We start from the raw sequence: 19,235 nt of genomic DNA, 5'->3' as shown, positions 1-19,235 counted from the left end.
AACATTGGTTTATAACATTGTAAATGATGATGTAATCTATGCAGAAATAGAAGCACAATGATGTACACCTGAAATTTTTACAATGTTATAAACCAAAGAATTTAAATTTAAAACTATAAAACTCCTAGAAGAAAATATAGGGGTAAATCTTCATCACCTTGGATTTGACAACGCTTTCTTATATATGACACCAAAAGCAGAAGAAACAAAAGAAAAATAGATAAATCTCACTTCATCACTATTAAAAACTTTTGGGCATCAAAGGACAATAACAAGAAAGTGAAAAGACAATCTACAGAATGGGAGAAAATACTTGCAAATCATATACCTGATAACAGACTTGTATCTAGAATATATAAAGAACTCTTACAACCTAATAATAAAAAGATAAATGAATTAAAAAAATACTCAATTTAAAAATGGGCAAAGGACTTGTATAGACATGTTTCCAAAGAAGATATGCAAATGGTGACCAAGCATATGAAAATATGCTCAACATCATTAGTCATTAAAGAATGCAATTCGGGGGCCGGCCCGATGGAGTAGTTGTTAAGTTCGTGTGCTCTGCTTCAGCGGCCCAGGGTTTGCAGGTTCAGATCCCGGGCATGACCCACGCACCACTCATCAAGCCATGCTGTGGTGGCGTCCCACATACAAAATAGAGAAAGATTGGCACAGATGTTAGCTCAGTGACAACCTTCCTCAAGCAAAAAGAGGAAGATTGGCAACAGATGTTAGCTCAGGGCCAATATTCCTCACCAAAAAAAAAAAAAATGCAATTCAAAACCATGAGATGCCACTTCATACCCACCACGATGACTATAATTGAAAGAAAAATCAGAAAATAACAAGTGTTGGCAAGGATATGGAGAAATCAGAACCTTCGCAGATTGCTCATTAGAATGTAAAATGGTGTGTCCACTGTGAAAAACAGTTTGGTGGTTCCTCAAAAAGTTAATCATAGAATTACCATACGATTCTTCAATTCCACTCCTATATATATACTCAGAAGAATTGAAAACAGATATTCACAGAAATACTGGTATACAAATGTTCACAGAAAGACTACAATAGCCAAAAATGTGGAAACAATCCAAATGCCCACCAATATATGAATAGATTTTAAACATGTGGTATACTCATACAATTGATTATTATTTAGACATAAAAAGAAATGAAGTACTGATACATCCTAAAGACAAATGAACCTTGAAAACATTATGCTGAATGAAAGAAGGCATACACAAAAAGTCACATATTATGATTCCATTTATGTAAAATATCTAAGTAAATCCATAGAGACAGAAATAGATTAATGGTTGCCAGGGGCTGGTGGAAGGGGGCAAGGAGGAATGACTGCTTAATGGGTACAGGGTCTCTTTTGAGAATGATGAAAATGTTTTGGACCTAGATTGTGGTGATGGTGTCACAACATTGTGAATGTACTAAATGCCACTGAAATGTACACTTTAAAATGCTTAATTTTACATTGTGTGAATTTCACTTAAAAAAAAAAGTCCAAAAAGACAAACAATCCAATTATAAAGTATACAAAAGATCTGAACAAATATTTCACTAAAGAAGAGACAGGAATGGCAAATAAGCACATGAAAAGGTGCTCAACATTACCATCCATTAGGAATATTTAAATCCATAGTGACAATTACAAATAGCATTCAAAAGAATAACATACTTAGGAATAACTTTAACACTGCACACTGAAAGCTACAAAATATTGCTGTAAGAAATTAAATATCTAAATAAAAAGACATTCCATGTTCGTGGAAGACCCAATATTGTTCAAGATGGCAATTCTCCCTAAATTGGTCTATAGATTTAATCCAATCCTTGTCAAAATCCCAGCAGGATCTTCTGCAGCAACTGAAAAGCTGGTCCAAATGTATACGAAAACGCACAGAATACAGAACAGTAAAACAATCTCGGACACCTGGGATGCAACTGATATTCATACAAGTATTATATATATACAAATCCCATAAACAAAAAAATACAATGAGATATCACTACACACTTACTACAACAGCTACAATCAAAATAACAGACGATAAAAAAATATTGGCCAGGATGTAGAGAAATTGGAATCCTCATTCATTGCTGGTAGGAATAAATATAAAATTGTGCAGCCACTTTGGAAAACATTTTGGGAAGTTCTTTAAAAGTTAAATATAAATTTACCCCACAACCCAGCAATTCCATTTCCAAGAGAAGGAAAAACATATGTTCACACAAAGACTTGTATGTAAATAGTCATAGCCACATTATTCATGCTGGCCAAAAAAAACCTGGAAACAATGTAAATGTCCATCAACCATCAGATGGATAAATAAAATGTGGTCTATCCATACCAGGAAAGATTATTCAGCAGTTAATAGGATGGAAATAGTGATACATGCTAGAACATGAACGGATTTCAAAATCATTATGTTAAGTGAAAGAAGCCAGAATAGATATTTTAGAAGAAGGAAAGACTATATATTTTATGGTTCCATTTACATCAAATGTCTAGAAAAACCAAACTCATATAGAGAGAAAGCAGATAAGTTGTTACCTTGTACTAAAGAGGTAAGAGTGGGTATTGACTGAAAATGGGCTCAAAGAAAACTTGGGGAGTGATGGAAAATTTCTAAAATGAGATTTGGTTATGGTTGCATAACTTGATAAATTTAATAATGGGTGATTTTATGGTATGTATATTATACTCCTGTAAAGCTGTAAAAAAATGTGGTCAAAAGATGTTAACAGGCATTTTATAGAGAAAAAAATACATGCGGTTCATATTAACCTAAAACTACGATCAGCATCAATCATTACCAGGGAATTACAAATTCAAAGTATTATGAGATATCTTTCATACTCCAAAATGTGGTACAAATTTTTTAAGTATGAAACAATAGGAACACATCTACTGCTAGGAGGACTATAAAATTGTACAACCACTTTGGAAACAGTTTGACGTAACCTAGTAAGGTAACACATTCACATATCCTATGAATAAGAAATTCTACTCCTAATTATGCACTCCAGAAAAAATCTTGCACATCTGCACCAGCTGACATATACAAGAATGTTCACATGATATTATTCATAATAGTAACTAACTAGACAACTCAAATATCCATCAAGTGTAAAACTGAATACTGTACAATAGAATACTATACAGCAGTAAAAATGAAATCACAGTTATCCACAACTATATAGATAAAGCTTAAATCATAATGCCAAGTTGTATAAAAATCATACAGTGTAATTTCACTAATAAAACTAAGCAATACATTATTTAGTGATAGGTACATAAGTGGTAAAGCTATAAAGAGAAGCCAATCAGAATAGTGGTTATTGTTATCAGAAAAGGGCACATAAAGCATTCCTTAAGTATTAGCAAATTTCTATTTTCTAATGCGGTATGTGAGCCCCTGCGTGAGAATCTGGATGTTCGTTTTATTATTGCTATTTATATTGTATATACGCTTTGCATTTATGATATACTATTTCACACCATAAAAAAAAACTTAAAGGACTTATAATCAAGGAAATAGACATGGAAAGGCATCTATGGAAAAATAATAGAATGATACCAACTCATTTATAGATTATCCTAGAGAATACATATAGTTTTATTATTTAGCCAAAAAGGTGACCAAAACAGGAATCACAAAAAACTTAAGATATGTAGGTAGATGGCTAGAGAGATAAAGAAGCACTTATATAACTTACAAAATATAAAATTTTACATAATTCATCAGTCTTCTGCTATGAAACGTGGAATTTCTACCTGCTGATTGTAGTCACTGACGTCTTTCTCACATAAACCACCATCTTTAATAGTAAGGTGAACTTAAGCAAGGCAAGAACTTGCTGTTCCTTCTGTGTGGCACCTTTACTTCTCATTCACCTTTTCAATGAGGGTGGCTCTTTGAGGTCCCACCTTTATGTGAGGTGTCCTCTTAAATATTCCACCTTCAGCAGGCTCTAGGCTTATCTTAGCTCCCTGAATTGCTGTCAGAAGAAAACCCCAAAATGTCTCGTGTTCAACAGAAAACCCCAAGACAAAAGCTAGGTTTGGCTTTCAATCACCTCCCACTTAGTTTCTGGACTTTGTGCCCCTCAGCAATGTTTATAAACAGAAGGAATTTTAAAAGTATTTAATCAGTATCATAGTCATTTTAGCCAAGTGAGTCATTCATTGGTATTTGCCTACTTTACATTGGTCTTGGGCATGTCACCTTCAGCCTCACTTTGACATAATATTTCTGGCCACCCACAGTTTTACCCTGCTTTATGGTAGGTGGGAGGTATGACTCTCTACCTTGTAAGAACCAACCAATTGAGAGCAGTGTTATTGCTGAAAACAATAAAATATTACCTATGAAATGTAAACTTCTTGACCATAAAACAATTTGTTTTATGGTACTTGTGGCCTAAATGACTGAGAGAAGGTAATATTCTAATTGTTCAGCATATAAGAAAGATATAAAAATGAAAAAATGGTGAAGGTTTGTCATATGAAAAAGAAAATTTACTTTTTTTTACATTTTTTTAACAAATGATAACAGAAAATGACCACTGGAGAAGTAATTCTACAAAGTCCCTAACTAGGCCCGTCTCAATTTATCCAATCACACACCCCTCTCATACGTCAGAACCAAGGGCAGGAAAACAATTCTCATTTGCTTTTTGTATATTTGACATTGTTCCAGACATATGATAAATAATCCAAAGACTTCAATGAGTGAGTGAATGAATGAATGGATATTTCCATACGACTCTATTTTAGTTTCTACCCTCTTCTCACATACAATCTTATGTTGGTTTTTATCTTCTTTTCTCATGCATCCTATGCTATATTAATTTTCACTGATCTTCGCCCTTCCTCTCAAATCATTTCACATGCATTTAGTTAGAATGTAAGCAAAGGCAGTATATCAGGTGGCAACCAAAGTTTAGAAGGAGCTCCCAAATAAAATCCTCTTTTAGTCAATTGACTCACTTTTACTGAAGAATGTGGTAATCAGAAAGCCAAAGAATATCGAGGCGATGACAAAACACAGGAAAAATATGAAGATGAGAGATGGGTCACTGTATTGGAGGACAACTTCAGATACAATCTAACAAAACAATTGGGAAGCCAGTTTAGTCATAGTGGAAGTGGTGTCATAGAAAAACAAGGGAGGTAAAGAAAAAGGGAGGCTACTCAAGTAGCCCTAGCGAAACAGGTCACTGCTCAGTGTGATAGAAAGTTAACTAAATAACTCATTTCTCACAGAAGGGTTATCAATCTAGGTCTATGGTGTTGTTTCCTAACAGACTGAGCAGCTTCTGAATTTCCAAGGGCAATCAAGGAAAAACACATTTACTCTTCTGCAGCCTAAAGCCCCCTCAGCCCACACCCATAATTACTTTATCCCTCTCAAAGTTTAGCTGCAGCATGCTGCATTCAAATAAATACTTACTTTGACAAATAGAATCACGAACAGTAAACAGACGATGATTAAAAACATCAATAAGTATGTGACAAAATAGGAAGCCCAGAGCATAGCACTACTGAGTCCTATCATGAGCTGGTACTCCTGTGGGAGAGTTAACACAAACCAAATCTCATGAAAAACAATTCGTAGTTTTCAAAATGCATTCACAAATATTATCTTATTTAATTCCCATAAAAACCTATATAGGTTTTATTATATCATCATTTATATTATCATCCTCATTTTACAAAAAACTCAAGTCTCAGAATAATCAAGTGACCTGATCAAAACCATCCACCTAGTAAGTGGCAGTGCTATGATTCCAACTCAGAATTCTGAGGCCAGAGATCTTTTCCCCATTAACTTAACAGTTACGGTTCTAACACAAGAAATACATAAACAAAAATTTAAAACAAAAAATAAGATTGCCTCTCTTTTTATTATGTTCTACTTCCAGGAAGTATTAGAGGAAGGTAAATAAGCTTTAATTCAGTTAGAGATTAGGGCAGGGACAAGCAAACTACAGTCCATGGGCCAAATCCAGCCTGCCACATATTTTTGTAAATAAAGCTTTATTGGTACACAGCCCTGCTCAGTCATTTCTGTATTGTCTGTGGCTGCTTTCGTCCTACAACAGAAGAGTTGATAGTTGTGCTATGGCCTGCAAAGCCTAAAATATATACTCTCTGTTCCTTTACAGGAAAAGTTTGCTAATCCCTAGTCTAAACCAAACCCCTCTGATTTTATAGATCAGAAGGCCAGACCCAGAGAGGGTAAATTACTTCTACAAAGTTACACAGCAGCAGACCTCCCTGTTTTGTGCTCTTCCTGCTCTATCATGCTGCCTCTGCACATTGCTGAGGCCACTTTTCCCTGGTACAAGCACAGACGAGACAGACTCCCTGCGTTTGAATCCTGGCTCTGCCACTTACCAGACTTGTGACCTTGAGCAAGCTCCTTGACCTCTCTGTGCCTTAGTGTCCTCATCTGTGAACACTAAAATCCAAATAAAAATAATGGGCAAAGGCCGGCCCCGTGGTTAGCGGTCAGGTGCGCGTGCTCCGCTGCTGGCGGCCTGGGTTCGGATCCCGGGCGCGCACCGAGGTACCACTTCTCCAGCCATGCTGAGGCCGTGTCCCACATGCAGCAACCAGAAGGACGTACAACTATGACATACAACTATCTACTGGGGCTTTGGGGGAAAAAAATAAATAAATAAAAAATTTAAAAAAATAAAATAAAAAAAAAATAATGGGCAAGAAAAAGTTCACAGAGTTTTAGTAGTGAGCTTTCTGAACTACAATTCATCATTGGTTATAGACCCTTGGTATTTCAAGTTTTAACAAAAGCAAATCAAAGTTTAAAGCTATAAGATGATCACTTTAATTTAAAAGGCTAATAAAAAGAGTCAAATTAGTGACATTAGTTTTCAGAGGCTCTTCAAAATAGATGTTTTATACTACATTATTAAAGTAATATATTTTTAATTATTGTATTTCAATATTAAATTCTGTGACTTTAGTCTCCTTTGTTTAGCACAAAGGAAGAGCTTAAAAATGTTTGTTGAATATCAAATAAATGTGAGCGTATCTGGTTATTGATTGCTTTCCAGTATCCTTACAAATGGATTCAGATATATATATTTTTTTTTTTTTGAGGAAGATCAGCCCTGAGCTAACATCCATGCCAACCCTCCTCTTTTTGCTGAGGAAGACCGGCCCTGAGGTAACATCTATTGCCAACCTTCCTCCTGGTTTTTTTTTCCCCTTTTTCCCTTTTTCTCCCCAAAGCCCCAGTAGATAGTTGTATGTCATAGTTGTACATCCTTCTAGTTGCTGTACGTGGGATGCCGCCTCAGCATGGCCGGACAAGCGGTGCGTTGGTGCGCACCCGGGATCCGAACCCGGGCTGCCCGTAGCAGAGCACGCGCACTTAACTACTAAGCCATGGGGCCGGCCCCGCAGATATATTTTATTATTCAAAGGAACCAAATAGGGAAATAAAGTGTTAAATGAAAGACTGGAACCATGAAATAACAGATTTACTAAGGATCAGTGACAAAATTGTCCTTTTAAGCAAGGTTCAATGAAAAATCAAAAAGAAATTTCACAGTGAAATTAAGTACCTTACAAATGACACCAAAAACCCCCAGGTAGCTAAACTTGTGTGTGTAAGTGTGCAGTGTCCACATGCATACACCCAGAGAGAGAAAGAAAAAGAAAAAGAGAAAGATACACTAAAATGTTAAAAGATCTTATCTCTGGGTGAGTGGCCCAGGGATTTATGAGGGAGAAGCACGTTTCCCTTGTTTGTTTGGTTTTTTTTAACACACGTTATTTATATCATAGACATTGATATTTTAAAATAAAATCATTTGGAATTGTGTGCCTGCATTTTTATCCAGTGGTGAATTGAAACTAACTAAAGCAGCAGCTAAGGCAGCAACCTAGTCAAGACCCAAGGTAACTCTGCCTTAGACAGGAGGACATAGTCTCTACTGCTCTTTCATACAAAATTTCTAATACAAAACAAGAATTAAGAGAAATGGCCTAGATGGGGCAAATGGGACTGGATATATACACAATGAAATATTATTCAGTCATAAAAAAGAAGGAAATCTGCCATTTGTGACAACATGAATGAACCTTGAGGGCATCATGCTTAGTAAAATAAGTCAGAGAAAGACAAACACTGTATGTTACCTGCATATCTAAAAAAAATCTAAGGAAAAATATAAATTAGATCTAAGTGAAATCTGAAAAAAGCCAAACTTACAGATACAGAGAACAGACTGGTGGTTGCTAGAGGCAGAGGGTGGAGGATGGGCAAAATGGATGAAGGTAGTTAAAAGGTACAAATTTCCAGTTATAAGATAAATAAGTCCTGAGGATGTAATGTACAGCATGGTGAGTGTTAATTATTAGTTAACAACACAGTATTGTATATTTGAAAGCTGCTAAGAGAATAGATCTTAAAAGTTCTCATCACAGAAATTTGTAACTATGTGTGGTGATGGATGTTAACTAAACTTATTGTAGTAATCATTTCTCAATATATACACATATCAAATTATGTTGTGCACCTAAAACTAATACAGTATTGTATATCAATTATAACTCAATTAAAAAATAAAAATAGGGGGCTGGCCCCATAGCCTAATGGTTACATTCGGTGTGCTCTGCTTCAGCGGCCCGGGTTCGCGGGTTCAGATCCCGGGCCCTGACCTATACCACTCATCAGCTGTGCTGTGGTGGCAACCCACATACAAAATAGAGGAAGACTGGCACAGATGTTAGCTCGGGGAGAATCTTTCTCAGCAAAATAAATAAATAAATAGAAATTTAAAAAAATTTTTTTAAAGAGAAGAAACAAACAAAAGTGAAAAATTCATTTTCAAGACATGGAAGACCAGGCAATAAAAGACAGTAATCCCTTAGAGAAGAGAGGAACAAACGAGACAAGCTCTGTGATTACCTAGCTAGTTGCTAGCTAGTTGCCTAGCTAACTGGAGTGAGAGCCCAGCAATGTTCCTGAGGGGAGAAGACAGTGCTGGGAGTCCAGGGAGGATAAGGTGGCTGGAGTGTGCAGTGCCAAATAACAGAGAAGAGAGATAAGCCCAGAGAGAGAGCTCCAGAGATCTTTGGAAGGTGCTCTTAGAGTTTTCATCTTAGTACCCATCAGCACATTTGCGTAAAGAATGCCCCAGGGCCATGAAAAAAACTACTTATAAAGATTGGAGGAAAAAATACCTAGATCTCACATATAGCTAGAAATAGTTCCTGTTCCCACTAGCCAGAGTGTAAAAACCACATAATTTACAGGTCATAGGTAGAATACTTATAAGGATTTTGTGTTAATAGTGGGCCAAATTTAGCCCTGACCTGGGTTTCTCAACTTCAGCACTATTGAGAACACACTCAGTGCAAAGTATTGTCCTAAGCGCTTCATATACATCAGTATTTCTCACTCTCAGCACTATTCACATTTTGGAGTAAATTCTTCATTGTGGAGGCTGTCTTGTGCACCATAGGATATTTAACAGCATCCCTGGCCTCTACCTACTAGGTGCCAGTAGCAATCATCCTAGGTGTACGAATGTTACCAGACATTACCAGATGTCCCCTGGGAGCAAAACTGCACCCAGTTGAGAACCCTAGAATAAACACAAGTCTGGTCTCACCTAACAGAAATTAAAAAGCAAGACCCCAGAGGATAATACTGTTTCCAGGTTAACTTAACTTGGTCTCAAAATAAAACTGAAGAATATAGGAATACAGAAATATCCAAGACCCAACAAAGTAAAATCCACAATGTCTGGCATTTGATTAAAAATTATCAGGTGTGATAGACAGTCTCTAAGTTGGCCCTATCATCTCTGCCCTCTCCTATGCCCACTCCCATGTGGTTCCCTTTACCTTGAGTGTGGGTGGGTCATGCAACTTGTTTTAACCAATAGAATGTGGCAAGGGTGATGAAATGTCACTGTTGTGATTATGTTATACAGGATCATGGCACTTGTATCACTCTGAGACTCTCTCCCTTGCTAGATTTGATGATGCTTTGACCATTTTAGGAGGCCCATATGGCAAGATGCTGAGGGCAGCCTCTGGCCAACTGCCAGAAAGAAACTAAAATACTCAGTCTTACAGCCATGAGGAACTGAATTCTGCCAACAACTACATGAACTTAGAAGTGATTCTTCCCCTAGTTGAGACTCAGATGAGACTACAGCCCCAGCTGACACCTTGATTGCAGCCTTGCAGAAAACCCAGCTAAGCCATGCCTGAATCCAACACATAGAAAATGTGAGACAATAAATGTACGTTGTTATAAGCTATTAAGTTGTGGTAATATTGTTATACAGCAGTAAATAAATAATTTACTATGTATGCAAAGGAGAAATACAAGCCATAATAAGGAGGAAAACCAATCAATCAAAACTGCCACACAAATGTGCAATTTATAGAACTAGTAGACAAGGACATTAAAACTTATGTATTCCATAAAGTAAAACAACTGTATTCCATCTGTTCAGTAAGCTAGAGAAAAATGGAATATGTTAAGTAGAGACATGGAAGATATAAAAGTATTTGAGACAAAAAATACACTGGATTGGATTAACATCAGATTAGACACTGCAGAAAAGATTAGTAAACTTGAAACATAGTAATATAGATGATCCAAAATGAAACACAAAAGCCTGAAAAAAATGAATGAAGCATGAGTGAACTGTAGGACAATTTCAGGTAGCCTACTGCAGGTATAATTAGAGTCCCTGAGGGAGCAGAGGAAGACAGAGAGCATAAGAAATACGTAGAGATATAAAAGCTGAAATTTTTCAAAATTTTGACCAACTATAAACCCACAAATACAAGAAACTCCATGAAATCCAAGCACAAAAAAAATGAAGAAAAATGCACCAAGGAATATTATAGTCAAATTGCTGAAAACTAGTAAAAAAGGAAATCTTAAAAGCAGCCTCAAAAAAATGACACATTATGTACAGAGGGGAGGAAAGCCAAATCTCATTGGAAACATGGAAGCCACAAGACAATGGATCAGATATTCAAGTACTAAAAGAAAAACATTATTACCTTAGAATTCTTAACAAAAGTATCTTTCAAAAATGAAAGCAAAATAAAAACCTTGCCAGATAGACAAAAGCTGAAAGAATAAAATCAACAGAAGAATAGCACTACAAAAAATGTTTCAAAAAGACATTCAGGCAGAAAAAAAAATGATATAAAATGGATCTAGATCTACACAAAGAATAAAGAGAACAGGAAATATGAAGTACACTAGGAAAATATAAAACATTTTTTCTTATTATTTAAACCTCTTTAGAAATATAATTGACTTTTTAAAGCAAAAATGATACCAATATATTGTGAAGAAGTAAAACGTATGACAAATGGCAAACATGTATACTATAAGCCCTAAAGCAACTATGAAAATAACACAACTAAGAGTTGTAGCTAATAAGACAAAAGAAGTTAAAATTAATGATAAGAAATATGCAATCAAAAAATTCAAGGAAAAAAGAGAACAGATGGGAGAAATGGAAAACAAATAGAAAGATGATCAATTTAAACCCAACCATATCAGTAATCACAATAAATATAAATGGTCTAAACACCCAATTAAAAGGCAGAGCTTTTTAGATTGGATAAAAAAGCAATACCTAACTATGTACTGCCCATAAGAAACTCACTTTAACAATAAAGACATAAATAGGTTAAAAGTAAAAGGATAGACAAAGATACAACCATCCTAACGCTAATTAAAAGATAGCTAAAGTAGTCATATTAATATCAGACTACATCAATTTTAGGGTAAAGGCTTAGAAGGGATGAAGATAGTAACTTTATAGTGATAATGACATAAATTTATCAAGAAGGCATAAAATCCTAAAGAGTAGAACCTCTAATAACAGACCTTTAAAATACATGAAGCAAAAACTGTCAGAACTGAGGAATAGACAGATACACAAATATATTCAGCTACTTCAACACTCCCTTCTCATAACTGATAGAACAAATCAAGGAAAATCAGTAAAATATGGGAGATTGAATAACCCTATCAACTAATTTAAGACAGTGAGGTGAAGCCCTGTGAACTAATTCTGTCCTACACTAAGCCAGCTTCAGCAAAGAGGTAGTACCACTTCCCACCCAGACGGTGCAGGGAGTTTGAGAGCGGATAGACCTGGGGAAGGAATCCTTTAAATCTTTATATGAAGTCCTGGACTCACTTCCATTTGGTCCATGTGTGAAACTGACCAGAATCAACACTGAACTATAGTGTGGAATATTGCTCAGGTTTCAGATTGTGCTCTGGGTAGGGCCTAGGTATAAATCAGGCACACTAGAATAGCACTGCAAAGGCTTTATAAACTAAATTGGTATTCAAATCACAGCCCACAAAAGAGGACCAGTTCTAAATATAAACAGACTGACTACCTACTAAAATGGAAAATTTTCAAAAGGGACAAGAGATTCATAACATAATATTAAAAATATCCAGGATACAACCCAATATTTACCCAAAGAACTTGAAATCAACAATTCAAAGAGACTTATGCACCCTATGTTCATTGCAGCATTAGTCACAATAGCCAAGACGTGGAAGCAATAAAAATTAGACTATTGGTGGTGAGCACAATGCAGTCCATACAGAAACTGATAAATAATAATGTACACCTGAAATTTCACAATGTTATAAACCATTATGGCCTCAATAAAATAAAAAGATGAATTGAATTAACTTAAAAAATATATATATCCAGGATACAACCCAAAATTACTCAGCAAACCAAGACCAGGAAAATCTAAACTCCAAAGAAAAAAAAGATAATCCTCAGATGCCAAAATCAAGATGACATACATGCTGTAATTGTCTAATAAGGACTTTAAAGCAGCTATCAAAAAATGCTCTATCAATCAATCATGAACACTCCTGAAATAAACAAAAGTCTTATCAAAGAAATTGAAAATATAAAGAAGAACCAAATGATATTTCAGAATGAAAAATATAATCAGCAAAATTTTAAACCTCACTGGCTGGAGTCAACAGCAGAATGGAGATGACAACGGAAAGGCTAAGTGAACTTGAAGATAGAGCAATAAAAATTTTCCTATCTGAAGAACAGAGAAAAAACAAATTGAAAAAAATGAACAAAGCCTCAAGGACATGTGAGACAAAAACAAAAGATCTCATAGCTATGTCATAGGAGTACCAGCAGGAAAGGAGAGAGAGTTCAGGGCTTAAAAATATATTTGAAGAAACAGTGGCTGAAAACTGTCCAAATATGGCAAAAGACATAAACCTACAGATTCAAGTACCTTAGTGAATCTAAAACAGATGAACATGATGTAGTGTATGCAGAAGTCGAATTATAATGATGTATACCTGAAATCTACATAACGTGGCAAACCAATGTTACCTCAATAAAAATAAATTAAAGGGGGTCAGCCCAGTGGCATAGCGGTTAAGTTTGTGTGCTCTGCTTCGGCGGCCCGGGTTTCACCAGTTCGGATCCTGGGCATGGATCTACTCACCACTCATCAAGCCACACTGAGGTGGCGTCCCACATAGAGCAACTAGAAGTATGTACAACTATGACATACACCTACCTACTGGGGCTTTGGGGAGAAAAAGGGGAAAAAGGAGGAAGACTGGCAACAGATGTTAGCTCAGGGCCAATCTTTCTCAAAAAAGAAAAAAAAGAAAAATTAAAATACATTCACACCGACATATCATAATCAAATTTTTAAAAAGTAAAGACGAAAATAATCTTGAAAATAGTCAGATATATGATTTCTGGTTAGAAACTATGAAGGCCAGAATTCGCACATTTTATTTATTTATTTATTTTTATAGTTTTTTTTAAGCAGTTTCATTTATTTATTTATTTATTTATTTATTTATTGTTTATTGCAGTAACATTGATTTATAACATTGTATAAATTTCACGTGTACATCATTATACTTCTATTTCTGCATAGATTACATCATGTTCACCACCAAAATACTAATTACAACCCAACATTACACACACGTGCCAAATTATCCCTTTCGCCCTCCTCCCTCCCCACTTTCCCTCTGGTAACCACCAATCCAATCTCCGTCTCTATGTGTTTGTTTGTTTGTTGTTGTTGCTATCTACTACTAAATGAGGGAAATCATACAGTATTTGACCTTCTCCCTCTGACTTATTTCACTTTGCATAATACCCTCATTGTCCATCCATGTTGTCACAAATGGCTGGATTTCATCGTTTCTTATGGCTGAGTAGTATTCCATGGTGTATATATACCACATCTTCTTTATCCATTCGTCCCTTGATGGGCACTTAGGTTGCTTCCAAGTCTTGGCTATTGTGAATAACGCTGCAATGAACACAGGGGTGCATGTATCTTTATGCATTGGTGATTTCAAGTTCTTTGGATAAATACCCAGCAGTGGACTAGCTGGATCATATGGTAGTTTTACCCTTGAATTTTGAGGAATCTCCATACTGTTTTCCATAGTGACTGCACCAGTTTGCACTCCCACCCAGCAGTGTATGAGAGTTCCCTTCTCTCCACATCCTCTCCAACACATGTTGCTTCTTGTCTTGTTAATTATAGCCATTCTGACGGGCGTGAGGTGATATCTCATTGTAGTTTTGATTTGCATTTCCCTGATAGTTAATGATTTTGAACATCTTTTCATGTGTCTGTTGGCCATCTGTATATCTTCTTTGGAGAAATGTCTGTTCAGGTCTTTTGCCCATTTTTTAATTGGATTGGTAGTTTTTTTGTTGTTGAGATGCATGAGTTCTTTATATATTTTAGAGATTAAGCCCTTATCAGATGTATGGTTTGCAAATATCTTCTCCCAACTGTTAGGTTGTCTTTTCATTTTGTTGATGGTTTCCTTTGCTGTGCAGAAGCTTTTTAGTTTGATGTAGTCCCATTTGTTTATTTTTTCTATTCTTTCTCTTGCCCCATCAGACATGGTGCTTGAAAATATGTTGCTAAGACCGATGTCGAAGAGCATACTGCCTATGTTTTCTTCTAGAAGTTTCATAGTTTCAGGTCTTACATTCAAGTCTTTAACCATTTTGAGTTAATTTTTGTGTACGGTTTAAGGTAAGGGTCTACTCTCATTTTTTTGCATGTGGCTATCCAGTTTTCCCAACACCATTTGTTGAAGAGACTTTCTTTTCTCCATTGTATGTTCTTGGCTCCTTTGTCAAAGATTAGCTGTCCATAGATGTGTGGGTTTATTTCTGGGCTTTCGATTCTATTCCATTGATCTGTGTGTCTGTTTTTGTGCCAGTACCATGCTGTTGTGGTTACTATAGCTTTGTAGTATATTTTGAAATCAGGGAGTGTGATACCTCCAGCTTTGTTCTTTTTTCTCAGGATTCCTTTAACTATTCGGGTTCTTTTGTTGTTCCATATAAATTTTAGGATTCTTTGTTCTATTTCTGTGAAAAATGTTGTTGGAACTTTGATAGGGATTGCATTGAATCTATAGATTGCTTTAGGAAGTGTGGACATCTTAACTATGTTAATTATTCCAATCCAAGAGCATGGAATATCTTTCCATTTCTTTGTGTCTTCTTCAATTTCTTTCAGCAATGTTTTATAGTTTTTGGTGTACAGATCTTTCACCTCTTTGGTTAAGTTAATTCCTAGGTATTTTATTCTTTTTGTTGCAATTGTAAATGGGATTGTATTCTTAATTTCTCTTTCTGCTACTTCGTTGTTAGTGTATAGAAATGCAACTTTTTTGTATGTTGATTTTGTATCCTACAACTTTACCGTATTCGTTTATTACTTCTAAAAGTTTTCTGGTGGATTCTTTAGCGTTTTCTATATGTAAAATCATGTCATCTGCAAATAGTGACAGTTTCACTTCTTCCTTTGGAATTTGCATCCCTTTTATTTTTTTTCTTGCCTGATTGCTCTGGCTAGGACTTCCAGTACTATGTTAAATAGGAGTGGTGAGAGTGGGCATCCTTGTCTGGTTCCTGTTCTTAGAGGGGTAGCTTTCAGTTTTTCACCATTGAGGATGATATTAGCTGTGGGTTTCTCATATATGGTCTTTATTATGTTGAGGTACTTTCCTTCTATACCCATTTTATTCAGAGTTTTTATCATAAATGGATGCTGTATCTTGTCAAATGCTTTCTCTGCATCTATTGAGATGATCAAGTGATTTTTATTCTTCATTTTATTAATGTGGTGTATTACATTGATTTATTTGCGAATGTTAAACCATCCCTGCATACCTGGAATAAATCCCACTTGATCATGGTGTATAATCTTTTTAATGTATTGTTGTATGCGATTTGCTAGTTTTTTGTTGAGGATTTCTGCATCGATGTTCATCAGTTATATTGGCCTGTAATTTTCTTTTTTTCTGTTGTCCTTGCCTGGTTTTGGTATCAGGGTAACGTCGGCTTCGTAGAATGCGTTAGGGAGCTTCTCACCCTCCTCAATTTTTTGGAAGAGTTTGAGAAGGATAGGTATTAAGTCTTCTTTGAATGTTTGATAGAATTCACCAGGGAAGCCGTCTGGTCCTGGACTTTTATTTTTGGGGACGTTTGTGATTACTGTTTCTATCTCCTTATTGGTGATTGGTCTCTTCAAAAACTCTATTTCTTCTTGATCCAGTTTTGGAAGGTTGTATTATTCTAAGAATTTATCCATTTCTTCCAGATTGTCGAATTGGTTGGCATATAGCTTTTCATAGTATTCCCTTATAATCTTTTGTATTTCTGAGGTGTCTGTTGTAATTTCTCCTCTTTCATTTATGATTTTACTTATTTGTGCCTTCTCTCTTTTTTCTTGGTGAGTCTAGCTAAAGGTTTGGCAATTTTGTTTATCTTTTCAAAGAACCAGCTCTTGGTGTTATTAATTTTTTCTATTTTTTTCATTTCATTTATTTCTGCTCTGATTTTTATTATTTCTCTTCTTCTACTGATTTTGGGCTTTGTTTGTTCTTCTTTTTCCAGTTCCTTTAGGTGCATTGTTAGATTGTTTATTTGAGATTTTTCTTGTTTGTTGAGATAGGCCTGTATTGCTATAAACTTCCCTCTTAGAACCACTTTTGCTGTATCCCATAAATTCTGGCATGTCGTATTTTCATTTTCATTTGTCTCCAGGTATTTTTTGATTTCTTCATTGACCCAGTTGTTTTTCAGCAGCATTTTGTTTAATCTCCAAATATTTGTGGCTTTTCTGATTTTCTTCCTATAGTTGATTTCTAGTTTCATACGATTGTCGTCAGAAAAGATGCTTTGTATTATTTCAATCTTCTTAAATTTATGGAGACTTGTTTTGTGGCCTAATATGTGATCAATTCTGGAGAATGTTCCATGTGCATTTGAAAAGAACATGTATTCTTCGGTTTTTGGATGGAATGCTCTGTATATATCTACTAGGTCCATCTGTTCTAGTGCATCATTTAAGGCCAATGTTTCCTTATAGATCTTCTGTTTGGATGATCTATCCATACGTGTAAGTGGAGTGTTAAAGTCCCCTACTATTATTGTGTTACTGTCTATTTCTGTTTTTATGTCTGTTAATAATTGCTTTATATATTTAGGTGCACCTACATTGGGTGCGTAGATATTTACAAGTGTTATATCCTCTTGTTGGATTGTTCCCTTGATCATTATGTAATGCCCATCTTTGTCTCTTTTTACAGTTTTTGTTTTAAAGTCTATTTTGTCTGATATGAGTATTGCTACTCCAGCTTTCTTTTCATTGCCATTTGTGTGGAGTATCTTTTTCCATCCCTTCACTTTCAGTTTGTGAGTGTCTTTAGGTCTGAAGTGTGTCTCTTGTATGCAGCATATATATGGGTCTTGTTTTATCCAATCAGCCACCCTATGCCTTTTAATTGGAGCATTTAGTCCATTGACGTTTAAAGTAGCTATTGCTAAGTATGTACTTACTGCTGTTTTGTAACTTTTTTTTCTCAGTGTTTTAGTAGTCCTTCTCTGTTTCTTTCTCCTTGTATACCAAATTGATGGTCTCTTTAGTTTGACCTCTGTCGGAAAGCTGTACTCTTTAACTCCCCTCCTCCCTCCTTTTCTGTTTTTGATATCATATCTAACCTCTTTTTTGTGCATTTGTATCCATTACCCTCTTATCATGGAAATAGATAATTTTTCCTATTTGTGGCCTTCTGTTTTTCCCTTAAATCACTCCCTTTATTATTTCTTGCAGCACTGGTTTCTTGGTGACAAACTCCTTTAATTTTTGCTTGTCTGGGAAATTTTTGATCTCTCCTTCCATTTTGAATGATAACCTTGCTGGGTAGAGTATTCTTGGCTGTAAGTTTTTTCCTTTTAGCACTTTAAATATATCATGCCACTCTCTTCTAGCCTGTAAGGTTTCTGCTGAGAAGTCAGCTGATAGCCTTATGGGGCTTCCTTTGTACGTAACTTGTCTTTTCTTGCAGCTTTTTGGATTCTCTCTTTCTCTCTAATTCTGGACATTTGGATTATGATGTGTCTTGGTGTGGGCCTCTTTGGATTTATCATGTTTGGGGCTCTCCATGCTTCCTTTACCTGGATGTCTGTTTCCTTCCTTAGGTTAGGGAAGTTTTCATCTATTATTTCTTGAAATAGATTCTCTGCCCCTTTGTCTCGCTCTTCTCCTTCCGGGATACCTATAACGCAGATGTTAGTGTGCTTGATGTTGTCCCAGAGGTCCCTTAGACTGTCCTCACTCTTTTTAATTCTTTTCTCTTTTACCTGTTCACCTTGAGTAATTTCTTCTAGTCTTCATCCAGCTCGCAGATCCGTTTTTTCTGTATCCTCTAGTCTGCTTTTGAGTCCCTCTAGTGAATTTATCATTGCCAGTATTGTAGTCTTCATTTCTGATTGGTTCTTTTTTATATCTTTCATTTCTTTGTTGACATTCTCACTGAGTTCATCTATTCTTCTCCCCAGATCATTAAGCATCCTTAACACTCTGTTTGAACTCTCTGTCAGGTAGGTTGCTCATTTCTGTTTCACTTAGTTCCTTTTCTGGGGTTTGTCCTGTTCCCTTACTTGGAATGTATTCCTTTGCCTCCTCATTTTGCCTCTTTCCCTGTGCTTGTGTCTACATATTAGGTAGGTCAGCTATGTCTCCTGCTCTTGGATAGGTGACCTTATATAAGTGATGCCTTAGGACGCCTGCAGTGTGCTTCCCTCAGTTCTCAATGTTCCAGGGGTGACCCCTATGTGGGCTACGTGTGTCCTTC

General features: G+C 35.9%; 1 protein-coding gene across 1 annotated transcript in view; it reads right to left on the bottom strand.

Annotated features, from left to right (window-relative positions):
• Positions 1–19,235, bottom strand: part of LOC131422573 (phospholipid-transporting ATPase ABCA3-like) — a 224,008-nt gene that overhangs the window by 153,678 nt on the left and 51,095 nt on the right. The window contains exons 7-8 of the mRNA XM_058569911.1: positions 5,472–5,588; positions 5,009–5,126 (exon numbers count right to left, since the gene is read on the bottom strand). Of these exons, the coding sequence (XP_058425894.1) occupies positions 5,009–5,126; positions 5,472–5,588 (235 nt within the window). The remainder of the gene's footprint in view (positions 1–5,008; positions 5,127–5,471; positions 5,589–19,235) is intronic.

This window comes from Diceros bicornis, chromosome 26 (genome assembly GCF_020826845.1).
Source record: "Diceros bicornis minor isolate mBicDic1 chromosome 26, mDicBic1.mat.cur, whole genome shotgun sequence".
Lineage (NCBI taxonomy): Eukaryota > Metazoa > Chordata > Mammalia > Perissodactyla > Rhinocerotidae > Diceros > Diceros bicornis.
This window is presented reverse-complemented; position numbering and strand designations above follow the sequence as displayed.